At 40.8% G+C, this 25,406-nt stretch overlaps 2 protein-coding genes and 1 long non-coding RNA gene across 3 annotated transcripts; all 3 read right to left on the minus strand.

Annotated features, from left to right (window-relative positions):
* Window positions 1–1,465: 1,465 nt before the first annotated feature.
* LOC133730472 (pentatricopeptide repeat-containing protein At1g63330-like) lies at window positions 1,466–12,501 on the minus strand. The gene is made up of 7 exons (XM_062158054.1): window positions 11,395–12,501; window positions 6,365–6,368; window positions 3,909–4,593; window positions 2,711–2,848; window positions 2,443–2,622; window positions 1,940–2,397; window positions 1,466–1,827 (listed from the first exon to the last, which is right to left on the minus strand). Exons 1-7 carry the CDS (start codon window positions 12,490–12,492, stop codon window positions 1,466–1,468), a joined length of 2,925 nt encoding a protein of 974 aa, XP_062014038.1. The 5' UTR covers window positions 12,493–12,501.
* Window positions 12,502–13,801: 1,300 nt separating this feature from the next.
* On the minus strand, window positions 13,802–15,907 carry LOC133727786 (uncharacterized). Its single transcript, XR_009855356.1, has 4 exons — window positions 15,719–15,907; window positions 15,531–15,621; window positions 14,953–15,233; window positions 13,802–14,782 (listed from the first exon to the last, which is right to left on the minus strand). It is a non-coding gene; the product is annotated as an uncharacterized LOC133727786 (long non-coding RNA).
* A 1,819-nt stretch (window positions 15,908–17,726) lies between these two features.
* Window positions 17,727–22,356, minus strand: LOC133730473 (uncharacterized). The gene is made up of 4 exons (XM_062158055.1): window positions 22,109–22,356; window positions 21,441–21,890; window positions 19,317–20,448; window positions 17,727–19,172 (listed from the first exon to the last, which is right to left on the minus strand). The coding sequence occupies exons 1-4, from the start codon at window positions 22,354–22,356 to the stop codon at window positions 17,727–17,729; spliced, it is 3,276 nt and encodes a 1,091-aa protein (XP_062014039.1).
* Between the last annotated feature and the right edge of the window lie 3,050 nt (window positions 22,357–25,406).

The raw sequence follows: 25,406 nt of genomic DNA on the forward strand, positions 1-25,406 counted from the left end.
TGTTCAACATATATATCATACATAAAGATGTCTCATGATCATAAATTCTTAATCATAGTAATTAAAACTAAATATATCTGAATGTTTTAATGAGTATGTAGTGAAATTGGAAAATGAAAATAGATAAGGAAAATAATAAAGAATGCAATCTAATATTATTGAATTGGAAAGTCTGGCAAAATAAATATAAATTTGTGTGGTATAATTATTGTCCTTAATAGTAATTTTATAATATGTTATATATGTCATTTAATAATTCAAAATAGAGTGAGGTCAAGTGAGCAGATTTGGAGGTCCCAATAGAAACACTCATAATAGATAGCTTTTGAAAGTTGAATTCTCTGAGTCTAATACTCAAACTTGTATTTTTCAGTTTGTGTAGCTACTTGAAAAACGAATAGATTAAGCATCGATCATGATGTTTTTTCTTATGCCTGTATTCTTCGGTCATGTAATGTGGTTGCTCATCAAAGTGTCATGTTTTAGTTTAGCTTCGTTTTTTTTTTTTTTGGGTCTGAAAGTTTAGCTTAGCTTAGCTATTGAAGATAGTCAGTAGCATGTATTTAGTTTCTTACATAAGAGGATAAATTTTCCAGTGTAATCATACCAATGTGAAGTATCCTGGTTATATACGCAAGGCAGCATACAGTAGTAGAGAAGCTTGAAATGAAGAAGCTGGCTTGCCATGGTTGAAGAAACAAAGAATGAGGGCTTTTGAAAACAGGTTTCAAGAACAACCGAACAATGAAGAAGCAAAGCTAGAATTCTGCTAATTATGAGTGTTGAGTGGTAGTTAACAACCTGACACCTATATATAAAGGCAAATGGGACTTGGGTTTTAGAAAAAAAGTACAAGTAAATATAGATCAAACAGGACTTTACCTATTGAAATGAGCAAGAAAGAGATGTATACTATAAACTGTGGAGGAATACAAATTCTTACATATATAACCGGTTGTATATACAACTTTGTCAACATCTCTTCTGATAATGCTCCAAGGAAATGCACTACTAAGAGAACATCCAAAATACAGCCTAAGGATAGCTTGCAGGAGAGAGTGTTATGTCGTATCATCGACATTCATACCAGCCTGATGGTTAAACCAACTTCTAGTAGCATGTTTTCAGTTAAAAGTTGTAAATCCAAAGCAAGTATAAAAATTACGTTCTACTGTTCCATATGACTACTGCTACCTCAATTTTGTCATTCGCCATCCTGCCAGGACAAATGTTTCCATAAACACAACATACAACAATCAATTAGCTTATTTCCAGAGTCCAAAAGCCCATATTTGCACTTTCATATATCGTATCCAGTACTGCACAAAATAACTGGCAGCTTACAGTGTTCAGTTCAGTCATACTCATAGCCAAACAAATCAAGCAAGTACCTGCAATAGAATGGAACTTACATTGCTATACGACAGTAATACAGAAAGTTCTATTTTAATGATGAAAATGCAGTTCATAATGAACTTTTCAACAATGGCAACAAAGCAGGATCTACTTTCTCTATAGACAATAATCCAACTATCAATTCCACAGTTGATGCATCTGCAGAGAAACCCTTCTCCACCATTTGTTGAACTAGTTCCATTGCCTGCAGTGTCTCATTTTTATTAATCAATCCTCGAATAATTATGTTACAAGTACAACCATCTGGAGGATAGCCTTTCTCTTCCATTTCCTTAAGCAACTTTTCTGCTTCACTTAATAGGCCTCCATAACAAAATCCACTAATCATAGTATTATACATCCTCATATTAGGTTGGAGTCGTTTTGATGTTAAACCAAAGAAGAGATCTCTTGCAGATTCAAATTCTCCTGCTATGCAGAAACCCTCAATAAGAATATTATACACTACAATATCCAGATCCAACTTTTTGCCTTGCATCTCTCTTAACCAATTCAATTGCCATTGAAGGTTGTTGGTTTTTACATAGGCCATCCAGTAAAACAGCATAAGTTCGAACATTTGGAAGTCCACCACGAGCTTGCATATCAGAGAACAACTTCTTTGCACCTTGTATCCTGCCCACTTTGCAAAAACCATCCATAAGAGTGTTATAAGAAACAGCATTTGGAACCACTCCGTTGTGAGACATTTCCTGAAACAGATTCGCTGCCTCATCGATCTTTTTGTGCTTGCAATACCCATTTATCATTATGTTATAACTATAAACATCAACCATGAAGCCGTTGATAACCATCCGATCAAAGACTACTTTTGCCTTGTCCATTTCTCCTCGCAAACAGTAACCATCCATAAGTGAATTGTATGTTATTGTGTCAGGTTCAATATCTCTTTGAATCACACTTTCTGCCTCCAGAACCCTCCCCTTCTTGCAAAGTGCATCAACCAAGACACCGAAGGTGAGCACATTTGGAAATATATTCCTACTCACCATTTCATTCAAAACCTTGTAACTTCTTTCCACTTACCTACTTTTGCAAGCTCCATCAATCAAAGAGTTATAGGTAATGACATCTGGGTCTATGCCTCTGCTAATCATTTCTGAGAAGAGGTTCAATGCTTCCATAATTAGTGCATCCTTACAAAGAGTGTCAATGATGGTGCTATAGACAACTACATCAGGCTTGCAAGGTCCTTCTTCCATCTTCCTAAGCAATTGAATAGCTCCAATATTGTTACCCTTTGTGCACAAGCCCTTTATTAATGTGCCAAAAGTAACCACATTGGGTTGAATACCTGCCTCCACCATTTTTGCTGAAAATTGCTGCTGCTTCAGCCACTTTATTCTGAAGAAGAAAGCCGTTGATTAGAGTGGTGAAGGTGGTGACATTTGGTTCAAGACCAGATTTGAAGAATTGAGCCAAGACAGATAAACTGAACCCCATTCGGTTCAAATGAGAATAGCAGTTGATGATTATACTCAGAGAATATACATCGGGACTAATTCGAAACAGACGCATTAGTTGATACAAATTGATGGCTTCCGAATAATGCTTCAATTTCATGAGTTGACTCAATATCTGACTGAAACGAACAACACAAGGCCGAGGACGCCTGTGAAGCATTTCATCGACAACTTCTGGGCATCTTCAAGACTAGTGATTTTGGGTGGTGGGTCTCTCTCTCCCTCTCTCCCATGCTGGACAGACAACTTGGGTGGTTCTAGAATTGATTGGTTTAGAGGTTTGGGAGTGAACAAGGAAATGGAAAATCATGAAGGCACAAAGAATTTTCCATCAACAAATTGTTTCTACTCTGCATGTAGCAGCAACTTCTGATTTTCTTGTAATACTAATAAAGTTTAGTTCAAAGATTCAAACAAACTTCTTAGTGAATTTCATGTGAACCGAAGCTATTATAGAAAAGAAAAGAACATTAGAGTGCATGCTATACCATGATGTCATTATTTCTTAATACCAAGTCTACTGAACTATATATATGGTCTTCCCTGTATTTTCTTTATTTAAAATCGACTGTAACATTTAGACAGATAATAATGGCAACAAGAGGGGAATCATTTCAACAAAGAAATTGCAGATGTAAGCATCTTACTCAACATTTCCAAAGAACCTTTCAGCTGGTTGTTACCTACTAATTGCATAGAGAGTGAAAGAATTCAAGTAAATGATTGCTATAGCAAGTGAAAATTCAAATACATGCCTTCAGTTTTTTAATCTCCACCCTTTATGCAGTGTGAACTTCTACAGACTAATCGCAGCTCCCTGTCATAGTAATGCCGTCCATGCTTCCTTCTTTGACATTCATAGCACCACTATCAGTCTATCATGTAGCCTAGCTAAGCCAACTACTGGGACCATACTCATTCAATTACATCAATGCAGTCCTCATCGCAGGGTGCACTTCATCACCTAGAATTGGATTCAAGGGTATCACAGTGGGAGAGTTTTATTTCAACGATGCAAAATAACTTCACAAGGAACTTTTTAACGAAGGCAATAAAGCAGGATCTACTTTATCTTTAGACAATAGGCCAACTATCAATTCCACAGTTGATGCATCTGCAGAGAAACCCCTCTCCACCATTTGTTGAATAAGTTCCATTGCCCGCAGTGTCTCATTGTTATTGATCAACCCTCGTATAATTGTGTTATAAGTGTAACTGTCTGGATGACTGCCTTTCTCTTCCATTTCTTTTAGCAACTTTTCTGCTTCACTGATTAGGCCTCCATGACAAAGTCCGTTAATCAATTTGTTGTATGCCCAGACATCAGGTTGAAGTCGTTTTGGTGATAAACTACAGAAGAGATCTCTTGCAGATTCAACTTCTCCCGCTATGCAGAAACCCTGGATTAGAATACTGTAGATTACAATATCTGGCTCTATCTTTCTGCCTTCCATCTCTCTAACCAATTCAATTGCCATTGGAAGTTGTTGGTTTCTACATAGGCCATTCAGTAAAACTGCATAAGTCTGAACATTTGGAAGTTGGCGCCCCAGAGCTTGCATATTAGAGAACAACTTCTTTGCTGCTTGTATCCTCCTCACTTTGCAGAAACCATCGATAAGAGTGGTATAAGTAACGGTATCTGGAACCAGTCCGTTACGAGACATTTCCTGAAAAAGCTTTGTTGCCTCATCAATCTGTTTCTGCTTACAATGTCCGTTTTGTTTAAGTATATTGGTATTGAGAGAGATTGATGAGAGAAGTGTATTTCATTATAGAGAATAGGAGCCCTATATATAGGGATTACAAGTGCATAATCTAAGAGTACAAGGATTCCTTATCTAACTTGGAGTAGGAAACCTCTCCTATTACAACTATAGAACTTATCCTAGTTTGACTAGGCACACTAAGTGTCAATATCCTTCAACACTCCCCCTTGTGCCGCTCAAACTTGGTGGTGACGCTTCATCCGTTGCCTCGTTAAAAACCTTGCTCAAGTGAAAAACCCTGTGGGATAAAAATGAACTCGAGGAGGAGAAAAGAGTGCAACACGTCCTTGATCCTTCGAGACTGAGTAACTCCCCCTGATGTCGAAATCTCCCCCTGATTGCTACAATCATGGGAGTTCGGATAACCTTCTTAATCCGATACTCTTCACATGTTTCTCGAATGTGGATTTAGGTAACGACTTAGTGAATAAGTCCGCTATATTATCCTCTGATCGGATTTGATTCACTTCAATCTTTAGAAGTGATTGTTGTTGCTGATTATAAAAGAACTTAGGCGATATATGCTTGGTGTTGTCGCCCTTGATGAAACCTAACTTCATTTGTTCAATACAAGCTGCATTATCCTCATAAATGCATGTAGGTTCATCTGTGGTAGACTTCAAACCACAACTTCCTTGAATGTGTCGAATTACAGACCTTAGCCATACACATTCACGTACAGCTTCATGTAGAGCAATAATCTCTGCATGATTTGAGGAAGTAGCAACAAGGGTCTGTTTCGTAGACCTCCAAGATATCGCAGTGCTTCCCATGGTAAAGACATAACCTGTTTGGGAGCGACCTTTGTGAGGGTCAGAGAGGTACCCTGCATCAGCAAAACCCATCAAGACATCATTGTCGTTTTGATGGAGGGAGATAGGAGGACGCCGGCCACCATGAGCGGCGGCGGCGGCGGTAACATGGCCGGCGGCCATTCCATGGACGGGGGCGTTTTGCCTTTTGGGGTCCGATCCCAATTTTCCGTCATTCCTTTTCTCTCTGTAGGGATAGAATAGACCCATATCAATCGTACCTCTTAGGTATCGAAAGATGGTCTTTACACCAATCCAATGGCGGCGTGTTGGCGCAGAGCTGTGTCGAGCTAACAAGTTCACTGCGAATGAGATATCCGGTCTTGTGCATTGAGCTAAGTACAATAATGCGCCTATTGCACTCAAATAGGGCACTTCGGCCTCTAAGGGTTCTTCGTCCTCATCCCTTGGACGAAACGGATCTTTTCCGGGCTCAAGACTACGGCCGATCATGGGAGTACTCGCAGGCTTCGCTTTATCTTCATTAAAGCGCCTTAGGACCTTCTGAGTATATGCAGACTGATGGATCAAAATCCCATCACTACGGTGCTCGAGTTCTAAACCGAGACAAAACCGTGTTTTCCCAAGATCTTTCATCTCAAATTCGGATTTCAAGTAATTAGCAGTTTCCTTTAACTCATCTAGAGTTCCAATTAGGTTCATGTCATCGACATAAACTGCTACGATTGCAAATCCGGAACTTGTTCTTTTAATGAACACACATGGGCATATTTCATTGTTAATATATCCCTTACCAATCAAGTAGTCACTTAGACGGTTATACCACATCCGTCCAGATTGTTTTAATCCATATAGTGAGCGTTTTAATCTTATTGAAAACGCGCTCCGTGGTTTAGAGCCACTTGATTTGGGTAATTGAAGTCCATCTGGAACCTTCATATATATCTCTGAATCTAGATCCCCATAGAGATATGCTGTAACCACATCCATAAGCTGCATGTCAAGTTTTTCGGAAACTACCAAACTGACAAGGTAGCGGAACGTTATAACGTCCATTACGGGAGAATATGTCTCCTCGTAGTCGATTCCAGGGCGTTGTGAGAAACCTTGCGCCACAAGGCGGGCTTTATATCTTACCACCTCATTTTTCTCATTACGCTTTCTAACAAAAACCCATTTATGGCCAACAGGCTTTACACTTGGGGGTGTCTGGGTTACAGGCCCAAATACCTGTCTCTTTGTTAGTGAATCCAATTCAACCTGGATCGCATCTTTCCATTTAGGCCAATCTGCTCTTCGTTGACATTCTTCAACAGAGCGAGGTTCGATATCATCATATTCTATAATCCCTTTCGCAATATGATATGCAAATGCATCATCAATCGCCATAGAATTTCTATCCATCATCTCATGTACACTAGTGTAATTTATGGAGATCTCTCTATTCTCTGGAGTTGGTTCTGACATTGGAGCGTCCCCCAATGATGTCTCTTGGACATAACCATAATCCGGAATATTCTCATGAGATGGATTATTTATATCGATGATTAATGGATTATTTTGTGCCAAACTCGCTTTCTTTCTTGGGCGAGAATCCATCGAACCTATGGGCCTCCCGCGCTTCCTGGCGGGAGCCGTGGGCCTAGCCATAACGTCACCATCATTTAGAGATGGGACGTTGGCGCCATGCTCATGCATTCTTGAGTTGGCGTCATGTCCTCTACTTTTAGGGACATCAATCCTTGCAGGCACGTTTGCAGCAGGTATGTGTGATCTCGTCACTTTAGCGATATCAGAAAACGCATCAGGCATCGATTCTGCTACGTTCTGAAGATTATCGAGGATTCTCCGCACTTCAATTTCGGACTGTGCGGTTCGGGGATCAAGATGAGACAGAGTGGGGACAGACCACGACAATTCCTGTCGTTCCTGTTGAACATTGATGTTCTTATCTCCCCCTAACGACGGGAAGACTGTCTCATCGAAGTGACAATCCGCAAATCTAGCGGTAAAGAGATCGCCTGTCAAGGGTTCTATGTAGCGGATAATCGTTGGAGAATCATAACCAACGTAAACGCCTAATCGTCGTTGAGGACCCATTTTGGTGCGCTGTGGAGGCGCAATTGGCACATAAACTGCGCACCCAAATATGCGTAAGTGTGAGACATTGGGCTCATACCCAGTCACCATCTGGGACGCAGAAAAGGGTTGAGTGGCAGTAGGCCTCAGACGAATAAGCACAGCTGCATGCAATATTGCATAGCCCCAAGCAGAAATAGGGAGATTGGTGCGCATCACCAATGCTCGAGCAACCATTTGTAGTCGTTTAATGGTGGCTTCTGCGAGACCATTTTGGGTATGAACATGAGGAACAGGATGTTCAACATCAATCCCAATGGACATGCAATAATCATCAAAAGTCTTTGATGTAAACTCTCCAGCATTGTCTAATCTTATAGACCTAATAGGATGATCAGGGTGGTGAGCCCTTAACTTAATTATTTGTGCTAGGAGTTTAGCAAATGCAGCGTTCCTTGTGGACAATAGCATGACATGTGACCAGCGTGTCGATGCATCAACCAATACCATAAAATATCGAAATGGTCCGCATGATGGTTGAATAGGTCCACAAATATCACCTTGGATTCTTTGCAAGAATGGTATATTTTCTTTGGTGTCCTTTGCATAGGATGGTCTCGATCCTAACTTTGCTAAAGAGCAGGCTTTGCAGAACGAATGATGGGCTTTAGAAACAACCAATGAGGAGTTTGGTTGAGCCATGAAGTCACAATGGACTTTAGAAGTAGAAATTCGAGTCAGAGGAGCAGAGGGGGCGTCAAAGCCACCCTTGAGCCGCAGGGGGATGGCGGCGCCGGCTAGTGGTGGCCGGACTTGAAAGGGGAAGGCGCCGTGAGGCGCAGGTGCTCCTCCTTGATCCAAATTTCGAGTTTTACTTCCTTTCGTTCTGAAAAAGGGATGTCCGTGTGAAGTCTTTAATATACGGATCATCATGTCACGACCTGGGTGTCCCAAACGGTCGTGCCAAACCCTATATGTGTCGGAATCCCATAAATCATCTCTCATGACATGGTTGGATTCAATGACTCGAATAGTGGTTGCGTACAACCCACTAGAGCGACACATAAGTTTCTCTAAGACTCGTTTATGTCCGTAGTCATTAGAGGTGATGCAAAGGAACTCTTGTCCATTCTCACAATGTGTTTCCACATGAAAACCATTGGCTCTTATATCTTTGAAGCTTAATAGGGTTCTTCCTGCCCTAGGAGCATAAAGAGCTTCGGTGACATTTAAACTCGTGCCATTTGGCAACATAAATTGGGCTGGTCCTCGACCATGGATCAATCGAGATGATCCAGCCATCGTAGTCACGGAAGATCGAGATGGTGTCATCCATAGAAATAGCTGTCTATTTCGAAGGATAGTATGTGTAGTTGCACTATCCACGAGGCATTCTAGCTCTCCAGGAAACATACTGAAAAATAATAAAGTTCGAATTAAAAATATGTCCAAGACATTGTATAGAACAAATCGAAAACTTTATTAAAATAGCCAATGATTACATCAAAGTTTCTTGACCAAAATCTAATCCAATATAAAAATCAAACTGTAGACAAATCGTAGTCACTCAATCCGTTCGGTAATTTCAATTTAGTTGTGACCAGGTAAGGTAAGGCGAGATTTTGGTGGAGCGTTGCTCACTTTTAAAACCGTTCTCTCAGATCAAACCTTGCCTAGACATCACAAGTACTCTTGAGTACGCCTAGAGGGAAAAAGTTAATACAATAAGTCATTTTATTGATTTAAGGCATAATTGCCATTACATAATTCTTGGAAAAGTAAAGGACTATACTAATCAAAATCTGCAGCATCCTTGTGCAATTCTTTGTCAGATTTGAAGTCCGCTATGGTGAGATTGACGTTGGCATCATCACCATCTTCTTCTATATTTTCAGCAAAATTGGCTTCATGCTCTCTGAAGTCTCTAAATGCCTTGTAATGCGCAGCCAATTGTTTGCTTGCTTTGCATTGTTTGAACCAGTGCTCACTAGATCCACATCGATGACACATGTCATTGTGATTTCCTCCCTTTAATTGAGGTGCATTGTTTGCACTTGGGTGGCGTCCCCCATAGGAGTTGGCGCCATTCCCACGGCCCTGGGTGGTTCCTCCATGTCCTGGAGCCCCACGGCCTCCTCTCCCACGTTGCCATGTATTGCCACGTGATCGTCCTTCATTCTGACGAGTACCTTCCTTTGTAGGGCGGTTATATGGACCAGAACGTCCGTTGTGTCCCTTATTCTTAGGGTTCCGCTCCTTGCGCCCTCCTTTGGGTGCATTATTATAATTCGCCTCATGAACGCTCTTAGTTCCGATAGGCCTTGAATTATAATTCTTCACGAGGATATTATCATGCTTTTCAGCTACAGACATAATAGTAATGAGCTGATGAAATCTCGTGATCCGTCTAGTATCGAATTCCGTTCGATATTGCTTTGAGAGCAAAATTGCTGAGACGGGGAAGGTGGAGAGAGTTTTCTCAATTAGTTCTTGCTCTGTGACGGGTTGTCCACAGAACCCCAACATGGTTTTGAGGCGTAGAACTTCTGAATTATATTCAGCTACAGACTTGAAGTCGGCGAATCGTAGATTGCCCCATTGAACTTTCAAGTCAGGGAGGAGGGTATCCTTGATATTACCAAATCGCTCTTCTAGCGCGACCCATAATTCTCTAGCATCCTTGATTGCCATGTACTCCAATCGGAGTGATTTATCCATGTGGCGCCTCATCAAGATGAGGGCGGTGGCATTGTTCGTAGCCGTACGCTCAAATATGAGAGTAGGATTAGGAGCTTGAATTAAGGGTAGGATCCCTTTTGAAGTGAGATGGTGCTCAACATCCGTGGCCCAACTATGATATTCCGAGCCAGTTGAGGTAAGTGCTGGAAAGTCAAGTTTCGACATCCTGAAATAAGAAGAAGGAATATATTAGTTTCGGAGTTAAAACTTCCACGACAACTAAATATTAAGATTTCCGAGCTATGCTACCAAGAAATCGATTTCCAAGAAAATTGGATTAGACCGAAACAATGATGTTTATAAGGTCATAAATCGATGCTTGCGGACGCTCTTAGTCCGAAGTCTTTACGAACACTCTTAGTTCGTTTATAGCGCGAATCCCCACGATTCCGCTTTGAATCGAACCCACGTTCTATGAAAGGTGGGATGAAGAAGAAGGGAGGTTTTTAAGTCCCCGAGAAAAAGAAGAAATATTCAAATTTCAAATTTTAGGAACTTCAAAACTTACTCTTTTGAATACTTACTTTTTGGTTTTTGGATCACGCGCGTGTCGATGCAGGCGTGATGGAACGAAGCGAGTCGAGTAAAGGTGTGCAGTGGTGCGCGGCAGCAGGGGCTGCAGTGGCAGCGAGTTGCAGGTGTGCTGCAGGGGCAGCAGGGGGTGCAGGGGCTACGGGCGCGAAGTAGGCAGGCCGGTTGCGGGGCAGCAGTCGGTGCGGGCAAGGCAGCAGCGAACGCAGGTGTACGTAGGGGCTGCGGGGGCAGGTGTGCTCGGGGCAGCAGGGGCTGCAGAGGTGCGCGCGGGGCAGCAGGGGCTGCGGAGGCGTGCGGGGCAGCAGGGGCTGCAGCGGTGGCTAGCACGGGCTAGGAGCTGCGGCAGTTTTGGTGATAGGGATTTCTTTTCGGGTTTTGGCTTTTGCTTTGTGGCTAGAGTCGTGCTGATAACGTGTTTAAGTATATTGGTATTGAGAGAGATTGATGAGAGAAGTGTATTTCATTATAGAGAATAGGAGCCCTATATATAGGGATTACAAGTGCATAATCTAAGAGTACAAGGATTCCTTATCTAACTTGGAGTAGGAAACCTCTCCTATTACAACTATAGAACTTATCCTAGTTTGACTAGGCACACTAAGTGTCAATATCCTTCAACACGTTTATCAATATGTTATAACTGCGAACATCAACCATGAAGGCCTTGCTAATCATCAGATCAAAGACTTCTTTTGCCTTGTCCATTTCTCCTCGCAAACAGTAAACATTCATAAGCGAATTGTAAGTGATTCTATCTCTTTGAATCATCATCTGAATCACACTTTCTGCTTGCTCCACCATCCCTTCCTTACAAAGTGCATCAACCAAGACATTGAAGGTGCGCACATCTGGAAAGATATTTTGACTCACCATTTCATTCAACAGTCTTGTAGCTTCTTTCCACCTACCTACTTTGCAAGTTTCATTAATCAAAGAGTTGTAAGTAATGACGGTTGGGGTGATACCCCTTCTTACCATTTCTGAGAAAAGGTTCAACGCGTCCATAATTAGTGCATCCTTTAAGAGACTGTCAATGATGGTGTTATAGACGACTACATCAGGCTTACAAGGTCCTTGTTCCATCTTTCTGAGTAATTGAATAGCTGCAACATTGTTACCCTTGAAGCACAAGCCCTTTATCAATGTGCCGAACGCGACCACATTGGGCTGAATACCTGCCTCCACCATTTTGCTGAAAGTTGCTGCTGCTTCAGCTACTTTATTCTGAATAAGAAAGCCGTTGATTAGGGTGGTGAAGGTGGTGACATTTGGTTCGAGACCAAACTTGAAGACTTGAGCCAAGACAGATAAACTGAACCCAATTCGGTTCAAACGAGAATAGCAGTTCATGATTATACTTAGAGAATAAACATCAGGACTAATTCGCATCAGACGCATTTGTTTGTACAAAGTGATGGCTTCCCAATAATGCTTCAATTTCACGAGTTGACCCAAGATTTGAGGGAAACGGATAATCGAGGGCAGAGGACGGCTTTGAAGCATTTCATCGTAGACCTTCCGGGCATCTACAACATTAGCGATTTCGGGTGGTGAGTCTCTCTCTCTAACAAGCTGGGCTACTTGGTTGGTTCTGGAATCGATTGGTTCAGAGGTTTGAGAGTGTAACAAGGCCAAGTAATTGTCGACGGCAGGAGTAAAATGACGAAAAGGCGTACCTCCTTCGCTGCTGCAGCGCATCATCATCACCATCTTCAGCATATCTGATTCTCGAATGGATTGATTTTCTATTCTAGAGAAAGCTCAGTTCAATTCGACAAAAGGTTGTTCTACTGGAGAGTGGAGACTCATTAGACACATGAGCTTTCTGTTTCAGTTCCTTCTTTTTCTTTTGTTTTGTTACAACGACCAATAATACTAATAGGGCCCCGACGGGACAGATTTCAGGTGAAACCGAACGGGCCTGAAAATTATTGCTAACTAACCTCATATCCGTTCAATGCAAGTGTTATTTTTGAAATGAAGAGAAACGTGAAAGTTTTTTTCTCACCCATTTTCTCAATTTTATATTTTTTGTGTTTTTATAGATTACCATAATAATCACTAGCCTTCCTGCACGCGCGATGCGCGTGCGGAAGGGCCGCGCTCGCGCGTGCGTATTGTCCCTCTCTTGCTCCGCATATTTGAAATGTTACTCATGAGTACAATATAATTTCTGTGTTACATATTACCTAACTCTTACCCCATATAGATATTATAAAATATTGTATATGTCTTTAGCAATCCATTAATAAAAAACATAAAACTTTGTACAAAAATATGCGCTGGTATTTTTAAAGGAAAAGAAGCAGAGCTTAAGAGTTCATACTGTGCATGCTTATTTTTGTTCCACTCTTTCAAAATAAGGTCACTGAGATAATAATGTTCATTTTTACTGATTTTCCCATGAGCCATGTGAGTGCGAAATGGCCGCGCTCGCACGTATTTGTTTTATTTTTTTAGTCTATTTGTTTGTTTTTTTACCAAAAATCAAACAAACAATTTATGTGTATCGTGCGTGAGAATTCTTTTTCTTTTACACATTCGCCAAAATTCTGTTTTGCATTGTGTTAAGACGGTACCTTATCTCTTAGCTCTTTTTTTTTTTTTGCTGCGTCGACCCATATATTAAATTTTATGTTATTGAGGAAGGCTACTCTCAAAGTGGAATGCTATTTGCATACACGAAACTACGGTCAAACAGCTTTCTTTAGCTCAAGATGAATGAACCATAGGTCGTAAAGTTGAGTGTGGTACTTAGCAGAATTTTAACTTGTTAGAGAGAAAATCATTCCACTTTAAATTATGTAATTGTTTCTTTTGTCTCCCTCTCCTGTATAAATTTCTTCTAAGTTGGTTATTATTCAATTTTGTTCTTTTGCCTATCATTACACCAAAATAAAAAATTACATACAATTTCATAAACTAATACAAATTGTATCCAGTCATACACGGTATGTATGTCAGTAGGGATAAAAGGAAAAATCTTTCACAAATTAGGACTGTGAAAGAACGTGAAAATCTTTCTCAGAAAAGCTAATTAAAAAGATTCAATTGCTCAATTGGTTCACCCAAGTAGGATCCAAATTACAAATCGCACATCCAGCACATTTTTTTTCGAACATTTTACGTAGTGGCAGCCCTCTGAGCAGCCAAGTCTTCTCTTGTTCCCATCCACAATGGACAGCTCAATACCTTCTACTCGAGAAGGAACACTCCAAGGCCTTGTACCCTTACAGATGCTGAACACATTACTGAGCCATGGAAGGCCCATATAATCATAGGCCTGAATATATGCTTCTACATATCAATGACTTAAATACGTCCACCGTGTCTTGTGTCTTCCACCAGTGACCACGACAACATTCCCATCATCAAACTGAAGGAATGAAACTGTTTTGAGATCCTGTTGTGTCTTAAGATGACCATAGAACTCAAACAAAAAGGTTGCGTGAAACTGTGATGAAAACACATTTACTCCTCAATACCCAATTCCAAAAATCAAAAACAAAAAACAAAATGCACATGCTTACAGAAATTAAAACATCAACCCCACCAAGTAGTAGATTTCATTGTTGGGTCCCTATCACAAAAGCTTGAAATGGATAATCTATGCAGCCTTACAACACCATTTCACCACCTGTTATTCAATACTACTGCAAAATTACAAATTCGGAAAATTAGAAAAGAAAGCAAAACCACTCCTTTAGAAAAGATATAGATGTATTGAATAATATGAATAACTACATGCAGTACCTTTTACCATGTAAAAGTAAATGGATTTAGCTAATTGCATACATTTTAGAAAGATATTACATTCACTGAAAATTATACACCAATTTTGATAGCAACTTAGACATGAGCAGCATCAAGGACAAAACAACACACGGTAAAAAAAAAAAAAAAAAGCCAAAGAAAAGAAATTAATGAAAGGGAGCAAAATTTATCCCCAAAGTAGTTTATACTCCTTTTTGGTCTTCAATTCCTCTGTTCCATCCCATTCCCTCATAATCTGCACGGGAATAACCAAAAACTCTTTAGAAGCCATGAACCAAGAGCCTAAACTCTTTCAATTTTAATACCAACAAACTACTATAAGAAGCACAACTAATTGAGAAAAAAGAAAAAAAAGGCTAATGCGCATCAAACTAAGCAAGTAACTGAACAAAATGGCTTCGTTACCTCTTATAGACTATCATCTGTATCAAGAATCACCAAAATATGCCAAAGTCCAAGAATCACCAAAATATGCCAAAGTCCTGCATCTGCACTTCGATGAAAGAAACATTAAGGAGAACAATAACAATACCTTCACCCGAAGAACAACCAAAACATTGAATTACTATGTCAAATATATTGAATAATTTTCAATTATTGGGTAGTACACCCAAGGCGCTGCAGCAATAAAAGTATCAGGTTCCAATATCTCCTTAACATGCTCCCAGAAAGACGAACCAAGAAGACTGCCAACAGATCAGAAAATCAAAAGACAGTAATAGTAAACTTTGATAAGAAGAAAAAAAAAAAAGCTACAATCTTTCATTAATACATTAGAATCAGATGAAAAATGAGGAAGGAGACACTCAAGATAAACTGACGGAATTTAAAAAAAGCCTTGACAGTTTAATTAGGTTTCACCTAGACCAATTCTATAGTCGGACAGCAAACAATTTCTTGGTATTAGAGTACTACCACTTCTTGTAACCATACGGACACAAATCGTTGAAATTCAAAATCTGGAAACAATTATCAAGGCTGACCTCTACTGAATCCGCAACACTGTCGCTCGAGTTGATACCTGTTTTACTCTGCCTTTTGTGTTTGATTGAGAATCCGCTCTGCCCACAATACCTAACAGCGATAATCCAATTCCAATGAGTAATAGAGAAAACCAAATATAACAGAAATAGAATACCCAAATCAATGGAAAACGAAATCTGAAAATCACCGATTTTGATTCTAATTTTTTCCTCTTTCTGGGTTTGATTTTGCTCTGCTCCTCTTTCCCTTCTCTCCTTTTATATGAACTGTAAATTGAGAGTGGGGTGAATAGTGAGGAAGCCATATCCACTCCGATCATCTTCCACGTCCGCCTTCAGTCTCCAATCGTGCGCCCTAGCAGTCGTTCTTCGAGGAGATCGCGATAACTGCCGGCAATTTCTGTTTTCTTCAATGATTCCATATTTATATTTTCTAATTTGTGTTTTTGTATTTTACGTTATTATCCCTCGTTGATAATTTTCATTTAAGTTGAACTGTTCTCATATATGATGGGTAATATGGGGAGTTCACTTTTTGGTGAAGCTGTTGACATCAAAACAGACGCTTCCATTTCTAATAGTAGAGAGTGGGGTGAATAGTGAGGAAGCCATATCCACTCCGATCATCTCCCACGTCCGCCTTCAGTCTCCAATCGTGCGCCCTGACAGTCGTTCTTCGAGGAGATCGCGATAACTGCCGGCAATTTCTGTTTTCTTCAATGATTCCATATTTATATTTTCTAATTTGTGTTTTTGTATTTTACGTTATTATCCCTCGTTGATAATTTTCATTTAAGTTGAACTGTTCTCATATATGATGGGTAATATGGGGAGTTCACTTTTTGGTGAAGCTGTTGACATCAAAACAGGCGCTTCCATTTCTAATAGTAGAGATTTGTGATTATTTTATTATAATTTTTTATTTTTATTGTAAAGAATATCTATAACAATTAAAATTGGGGGCTGAAATTTGCACATCCTATTTTTATGGTTTGGGTTCTGTTGAATTCATTACACAGGAAGATAATGCGAGGTTCCTTAAGAATGATGGTTACATAATTGAAGTCGAAATCACTATCCGAGGAATTGCTATACCAGGAATTTCTAATCCCCATTGGCCGTGGAATTTCAAGTTATGTAGTTAGTGTGTGGTATATATATGATCAGAGAAACATGAGATCGTTGATCTTCTTAGCTTTTCGATCAGCACTGATATATGGTTACCATTACCTTATTTTTGGAATTGCGGATGTAATAGACTGTGAATACAAACTTTCTAGCATTTTATATTCTTCTATTCTAGCCGTAATTCATACTCCCATAATGTCATACAAATTTAAACAGAACTGAAGTTTACAATAAACTTCACATTGAAATACATCAGCTTATGAGTTGAGGATGTTAAACCATGTGCTTTCAACAGTTCAACATACTTGGATCACACACTTTCAAAATGCACGAATGAAGGTATGTGATTTATGGTTTCAAAATGCTATAATTATACATCAATACTTTATAAGGAAGGTTGTCCAAGTGTAAATCAAACATATAGAAAAACACAAAAAAATATAAATTATACATCAACACCCTACAAGAAGGAAATCAGAAGAATATCACCTGTCCCGAATATACATGTCACATTCTGTCGCACCAACTACTGTCTTGACACGTGTTATCTCACATAACCAGAGCCAACTCCGTTAAGTGAAGAAAAAAAAATCCAAATCAATAACCTCTTCTATTTACTTTTTGAAAAAAAAAAAAAGCATTTTTGATCAAAATATTCTCTTCCCCTGCAAAACCTTTTTCTCAGAATCCAAAAGGCCATGGATCTAGATCCAAATAAAACCTCTACTTTAGGTTCAAAGAGTAGAGGTATCAGTTTGAATAATTGAAATGAATCTCGCACCCAGATCAAAGCAAAGACATGTAAATCAAAATATTTGCTGGCTCTCCAATTCTGTCTAGTCACACCTCTAATTCACTTTGTCCATTCTCTGTCAATCTTGGCGTGCAATTTTTTTTTGGACTAATGAAATATTCATTAAAACAGGCATAAGCCCAAAGAGCCCAGTAGTAGCACTGAAGCTCAGGATACAACCAGAAATGGAAAAGAATCTCTATCGACTAAATCAAAGAGAAATAGGCAAAGAAAGAGATCCTACAAAAGGCACAGAAACTGCAAACAAAATATGATTATTCCTCCGGCACCGGCGGGCACGGAAGGCCATCGTTTCTAAGGACAAGTGATAGAGAAGGTGGTGGTCGGTCGACCCATCTGTTAAGACCCACCCTCGACTTGGCAAGCGATGCTGCAGTGTGCGCAGCCATGTTCGCTTCTTGGGGAATCCATTCCCAGGTAATATCTTTGAAAAACTTGCTTCTTTTGTGGATTTCATCAATGATTGGAAAGATTTTCCAATTCCCATGGGCTGTAGTAGTGATGAGATCTGAGATTACTACTTGTGAATCGGATTGGATTCTTACCTTCTTCAAATGATTTTCCACAGCTAGATTAACTCCTAATAGTACCGCCTGGGCCTCTGCAATTTCCACTGAGCCACTGGTAACACTCTGGGAAGCTCCGCAGATCGAGAGACCCGTCTCATTCCTAATGACCACTCCCAGACCCCCTGCCCTTGGTGGCTTCCATGTTGCATCACAGTTGATTGCCGCATAACCTGGAGGAGGAGGTATCCAGCATCTTTTGACCTTTGGAGCTCTAACATTTGGGCAAGGAACAGTTGATTCCCAGTATTCGAAAGCCAATCTGCTGCCAAAATTGATCACATGGGAGGAGAGTAGTTGTTTCTTGCTGTAGATGTAATCACATCGGGCTCTCCAAATGGCCCAGCTGATGGTACTAATCAGGGTAAGTAACCAATTCTTCTCCGAAGTAACTGTAACTGTATCCATGATATTCATCAACCAAATGTCAATACTTTTGAATTGTTGTTTGTCAATCACTATACCTAGAGGAGAACCAAACCACACACTCTGCACCCATGGGCACAGTAGGAGGGTATGCTCAATTGACTCTTCATAAGTGTCACATATAGGGCAGATTGGGGAGATTGAGAGTCTTCTCTTATGTAGGTTCAGGAAAGTTGGGGTTGCCCCACTCAAGACTTTCCACAGAAAAGACTTGATTTTTGGTAGGGTGTTGATGCTCCAGATTAACTTCCAGACCTTTGTGGCTATCGAGTGTGAGGTTCCAGACTTGGATGCCTCAGGTGAAGTTGCTGTAGTAATGAGTTGTGAATGGACCCAATGGTATCCCGATTTCACCGAGTAGACCCCATTCTTATTCCATGGCCAGATGATCTTGTCCTCTCCTCTCATATCACCAATTGGAACACTAAGTATCTTGTTCACCTCATGAGGTTGAAGTAAATGTAGAATCCTCCCCAAATTCCAGGTTAGGGTATCCCGATCAATCAGTTCTTGCACTAAAGTGGGGGCATTGAGAGGAATGACTCCTACTGTGTGTAGGGGCCTGATATCAGGAGGATGAAGCCAGCGGTCCTTCCAAATGTTCACCCTGTAGCCATTGATGACTTGCCAGCTAGTACCGCCAAAGAGGGCGTCCCTTGCTTGAATTAGACTTGACCAACCCCATGAGGCTCTATGGCCTTTCACAGCCTAAGTGAAGTCGCAATTAGGGAAGTATCTAGCTTTTAAAATCCTTACCCACAGTGACTCCGGTTGTTCCATGATCCTCCAACATTGTTTTGCTAGGAGTGCAAGATTAAAGTGATTTAGGTCCCTGAAACCCAAACCACCAACCTCTTTTGGTGTGCAAAGAGACCCCCAACTTTTCCAATGGATCTTATTGCCATGATCTGATTCTCCCCACCAGAAATTACCCACTGCCGAGTTGATTTCGTCACACAAGCCTTTGGGGAACTTGAAACAAGCCATTGGGTAGGCTGGTATGGATAAAGCCACCGATTTAATTAGGACCTCTTTTCCCTCTGTAGATAGATTCTTTTCCTTCCACCCTTCCAGTTTTCTGCCAATCCTCTCTTTGATATATAACAGTGCTTCCTTCTTTGACCTTCCCCATATTGTCGGCATCCCTAGAGAGTTACCAGGGTTATCGACCTCCACAAACTTTAGTAAAGCACACATAAGTCTCCGCATTTGGTCTGGGGTATTTGGGGAGAAGAAGATGCTAGACTTGTCACTATTAACCATTTGACCAGAAGCCCTGCAGTACTCATTGATGATAAAGCCCAATTGCCAACAATTTAACAGAGTCACTTTTAAAAAGAAAAGCGAGTATTCGGCAAAAGTTAAGTGAGATAAAACTGGGCAGGATCTTGTTAACTTGATACCCAAAAGAGAGCCATCATGAATAGCTCTTGTTATGCGCAAAGAGAGTACTTCACTGACAATTAAGAAAAGGTAGGGGGATAAGGGATCACCCTGTCTCAACCCACAGCTAGGCTTGAAAAAATAACCCGGGTTGCCATTTAGTACCACTGAGAAAGAAACCGAGGTAACACACATCATGATCAAGGTAATCCACCTCCGTGAAAAGCCAAATCTTGTCAGTGCAGCTTTAAGGAAATCCCAATCAACTCGATCGTAGGCTTTGTTCATATCGAGTTTGAGTCCAAACTCGTGATTTCCACTCTCACGCTTTAGCCTTAAGTAGTGAAAGGCTTCATGGGCTAGCAATATGTTGTCTTGGATAAGTCTTTCCAAGACAAAGGCATTTTGGTTTGGGGATATTAATGAGGGCAGTAGGGTTTTCAAGCGATTGGCCAATACTTTCGCTAGAATTTTGTAGGAATTGTTGCATAGGCTAATAGGTCTGAATTGGGTAGTTTTCTCAGGATTTGGGACCTTTGGGATTAAGACAATATGGGTTTGGTTCAATTTCTGTAAGCTAGCCTGTCCCTCCCCGAACTCTCTAGAAGAGTTGAAAACAACCTCATTCACCAAATGCCAATATTTGTGATAGAAAATCCCCGGGAAACCATCTGGTCCCGGGGCCTTCAGAGCCCCTAGCTGTAGACCTGTAAATGGACCGGATTTGGATCGGATCGACCTAAATCCAAACCCGTTTACTTCAAAAAAAATTCGATCCAAACCCGCTCCGTTAACCCGGCGGATCATTGATAGCTCGATCCAAATCCGTATCCGCCGGATTAACGAATACCCGATCCGCTAATCCGACCCGTTTATAATTTTAAAATATTTTAAATTTTTAAATAGTAATATTAAATTTATATTATGATACCTCATAAGATATTAATAAAATATTAAAACAACATGAAAAGTATCACCAACAGTAGAATTACATTATCAAAATTCTTAATGTTTCTTGGAATCTTGGGTGATGGACTGTCCCTTAGATTTATGCAAAAAATTTGTATTAGAAATTCTTCATAGTTTATATTTTATATTTTTTTTTAAAAAATAATATATTAATAAAAAATAATATTTTATTATTACGAAAACAGACCGGATCATTAACGGATCGGATCGACATAAATCCGTATTTGATCCGTTAAATAAACGGGTTAACGGATTCGGATCATTAACAGATCAACGGATCAAAATTTTCGATCCAAACCCGTCCAATAGCCACGAATTTGGAGCGGGTCCGGATCAAAATCCGGTCCATTTACAGGTCTACCTAGCTGCATTGCCGCCTCCTTTACCTCATCTAGCGAGAAAGAAATCAATAGGTTATCATTCATCTCCTCCGTAACTACCGGGGAGACACCCTGGAAAACATTGCCCCAAACTCTTTGGCCCGCTCCCTGGAACATCAATTTAAAGTGGGATTCAAAGGCCAATCTGATTTGCTTCTCCCCAGTGATCCAAACATCATCAACATCTTGGATTTTAAGGATGCGGTTCCGCTGCCTTCTCTGTATAGTAGACAGATGAAAAAACCTTGTGTTTGAGTCCCCAGTTTTCAGCCAATTGACCCTCGACCGTTGGTGCCAATATTTTTCCTCCTTGAGCCATAGGGTACCTAGTTTTGCCTCAATGTCAGCTTGTTCACGATCACTGCTGAGAGGCTTCTCCAACTGTAGGTTCTCCAGTTGTAGTAGACAGGCTTTTATCTCCTCCTTATTGCACCTTGGGAATCGTTTTCTACTCCACTTCTGTAGATTAACTCTACATTTGTTCAGGTTCTTCTCCCATTGTGATAAACTTGAAATATTGGCATCACAATCCCAACTGTCTTTTATGACTGAATGTGATTCCTCCTCTTCAGCCCATTGGGCCTCGAATTTGAACTGGGCCCTCCTCCTTCTCAATTGTGGATTGGAAGTAAATAAGATAAGATTGTGGTCCGATCCTATCCTTGCAAGATGGGTGACACAGGATTCCGGCCAGCTAAGAAGCCAATCATCACAAACAAAAGCACAATCAATCCTTTCTTGTAGCACAACAATACCATTTTCTTTTTGAGCCCAGGTGTACTTCTGTCCTTTGAAACCAACATCTATGAGGCAGTAAATCGTTCTAAGTATCTCCTTCTAGTCGGGTTCCCCGGGTTGCTTCCTTCACGTTCATGAAGAAATAACATCTCATTTAGGTCCCCTATCACCAACCAAGGGCAACCATCCCTTTTCCTCTTATTAAACCAGCTACTCCAGAAATCCTCCTTCTCCCCATGGTAGGGTGTGCCATACATCCACGTGACTCGGATCAAAGAGCCCGACTCCGGTAGAGTAATTTCTGAGTCAATGAAATATTTGGAGAAATCTTTCACATTCACCTTATGGTCATCTTTCCACCATAAACTTAGTCCTCCAGTCGTGTTCAAAGGATCGACACTATAACTGTGGGTATAACCCATCTGTGAACGTATAGAGTAGCTACTACTTTTATGAGTTGCCGAGAGAAAAATAAAGTCAGGTGTGTGGGAGTGGACAATCTCCCTCAATGATTGTACTGTCAAAGGCTTGCCCAGGCCTTGACAGTTCCAAGCTATGCAATTCATTGTGGGCTTGCAGGTGCACTGGGCCAGCCGCCACAACCTTGGAGGTGGGTTAAATCCTCCATACCTAAGCCTTCTTTTTCCGATCTGACCACCTTGTGCTTCTTATTCACAACTCTGGAGACACCGAGACTATCCACAGGGAACCCTGTCAAAAGATCATTAGAAGCACAGTAGCTTTCCAGGGCAGGGGAATCACATTCTTTACTCTCTTTGCCTCTTCTACCCCTACCCCTACCCCTCCCATTGGATAAACGGAGGCCAGGGCTATGCACGATTTTTGTCTTCCTTTGGCTACTCTTGTTTGTTGTAGACTTGTAGGTACATTTGTTATAACTTTCTGTTTTTTCTTACCTGTAACATCACTTGGCTGTGAGACTTGACTGATAGGATTTTGTGCAGTGACTACAGGTGGTGAGATCTCCACCAGTCTAACTGTTGATGTGGATTTTGCTGGGCCTTTAAAGTTGTCCATCGTTGCGGGGACCGGAAAGAAAGGGTTGGCAAATAAGTAGTCTTCCTTCTTGTTAAAAGGCTAGGGGGGTATTACCTCTGGGTCAGCCCAAGGTCTCTGGTGTAAATTTAGCCCATTAAATGCCCTTGTAACGCTACCGTTCCTGTACATTGCCCCATGTGCATCAGAGTCGAACATGCTAGGACCCCCACACTGATACCTTGGTTTAGGTACTACAACAGTTGTTAGTGTGCTATCCCTTTTTCTCTTACTGGCATGGGAGGAGCTGTCGCCATCAAAAGTTGAAAGGTGTGCCTGCTCACTACTATTATCACCGATCAGTCCCTTTCTACCAGAATTCAAGTTTGAAATTACCTCGGTATCACCAGTCCTCCGGCGAAAGATGCCGGAAGTCGGAGCATATGGAAAATCCAGTGGGAATGAGGCTTGGGTGTTCATCTGTTTTTGTGGAGGTTCTGCAATTAGGGAGCTATCATACACCACTCCTAGACTTAAGAGTATTGGGTTCACCTCGTATCTGCAGGAGGTGTTGGAATGACCTAATCTCCCACAGTGGTAGCAGAAATTTTTGAGACCCTCATACCGGAACCAAATCTTTGTCACATTAGCTGTTCTTCGTGGGAGTTGGATGAAAGTAGCTAGGGGTCTGCTGGCATCAAAATCTACTCGCAGTCTGAGGTAGCCTCTGTTGCCAACAGCTATTGGGTCTTCGACTTCAAGGATAGCACCCAGCTTTTCTCCCAGCTTTCTTCCATTTACCATAGTCATCTGGTCGAGGGGGATACCGTGTGCTTGGATCCAGAAAGTGACACGAGTTGTATCGATGTCATCAATGGAGTGGTAATGGGGCCAATGACGAACAGAAAAGCAGTACCCTCTTACATTCCAGGGGCAATCATTGATCAATTTATTTGCAAGTTTCTCTGAACCCATAGTTAGAGAGTAAGTGTTTTTCTTGACTCGGATTATCCGGATCTGGCCCAAAGTTTTCCACATGCCCATCAAATTGGCTTTGATTCCTCCCGGACCGGGTTCCTCATCGGCAATAAGAATTCCGAGTAGGCTTATACCAGATTCCAAGTCCAGGAAGTCAGCAGTATCTTCAAAGCAAATTGACATAGGCTCTATGATACCCTCATCATGGTAAGGTATATCATGGGGTGTACAGGACGACGAAGCCATGATGACTCGTAATAAAATAGAGACAAGCTCTAAAGTACCCACAGGAGAGTAGATCACCTAAATCCCCAGGGGTAGGTATAGAAGTAAAGCAGTAGCTGAAGAGCAAGAGTAGAAATAAATACCCGGACAAGCAGACGAGGTCGAGTATGAGAATCTCAGAAGTGTTCTTTTTGCCAGGGGTCAAGGAACCTTCTCTTTTGTAGGCATTTATTTCACAGAGGAGAAATAATACACAAGCACAGAGAAAGTTTGCTCCTTACACAACAAATGTATGGCTCGACCCCACGAAAACAACAAACAAGTGAGCTATCATACCAAAGGAGGGGACCTATGCTTGTACACTTGCAATTCTTAGAAAACAGGAAAAAAGACAGAGGCTTTGTTGTTACAGGACAATGGGAAAAGGAAGGGGAGTATTTGTGCTTAGCTTCGTCGTAGTGGTATTGGAGGTGTAGTATCTAAGGGAGGTTGGGTTGATAACAATGCTGGTTTTGGGGAAGATCTGGGATGGGATAAGCTAGAGAGAAGGAGGAGCTTCTCTCACTACCCATATTTAGGTAGTGATGGGAGAGAGAGGCTGCTCTCCAGATGGTTGGGTATTCAAATGATGAATGTAAAATGTGCATCATGACATTTAGTTCTTTATAAGAAACATGGACAGACCAGTACAAAACAGAAGCTTTTAAACACAGGCAGAGTTATGTGAGCAAAGAATTCTTGACAACTAATAGAGCTCCACTCTAGCATATAGACAAGTCAATTAGTTTGCATTGGACCCCATACTCTCCAGTCTATCTTGGCGTGCAATTGAGATTAACCATCAGCTACAAGCCATTTCTTAAACCGATTTTGCATCCTTAGCCTCATGAACAGTCACTTTCTCCTCCCTAGCCAAATAGAACTTATCCATAGACCCATTAAAGTGGAAGGAAATCATCTGTCCTAGCTTTTTCTGTCCCTATTCTGTCACTCACATCATAGCTTGACATGTGTACTCTTACATAACAGAAGGCTAACGTTGTTAAGACCTCCATTTTAATTAAAATTCTATTGAAAATAATATTCTTTTAATAAAGATAAAGATGAACGCAGTACTCTATTCCTCTTCTTCCTCCGAGTTTTACAGATCCAACCATAAAGACAGTGGTTTCCGTCCCGAAAAAGCCTAAAGAGATGATTGGTAAGAACAGAAACCAAACTAACAGAGGAGGCAAAATGTAAGGATATAGCTTATCACTTGGCTAAAGGTAGT

This window comes from Rosa rugosa, chromosome 2, assembly GCF_958449725.1.
Source record: "Rosa rugosa chromosome 2, drRosRugo1.1, whole genome shotgun sequence".
NCBI lineage: Eukaryota > Viridiplantae > Streptophyta > Magnoliopsida > Rosales > Rosaceae > Rosa > Rosa rugosa.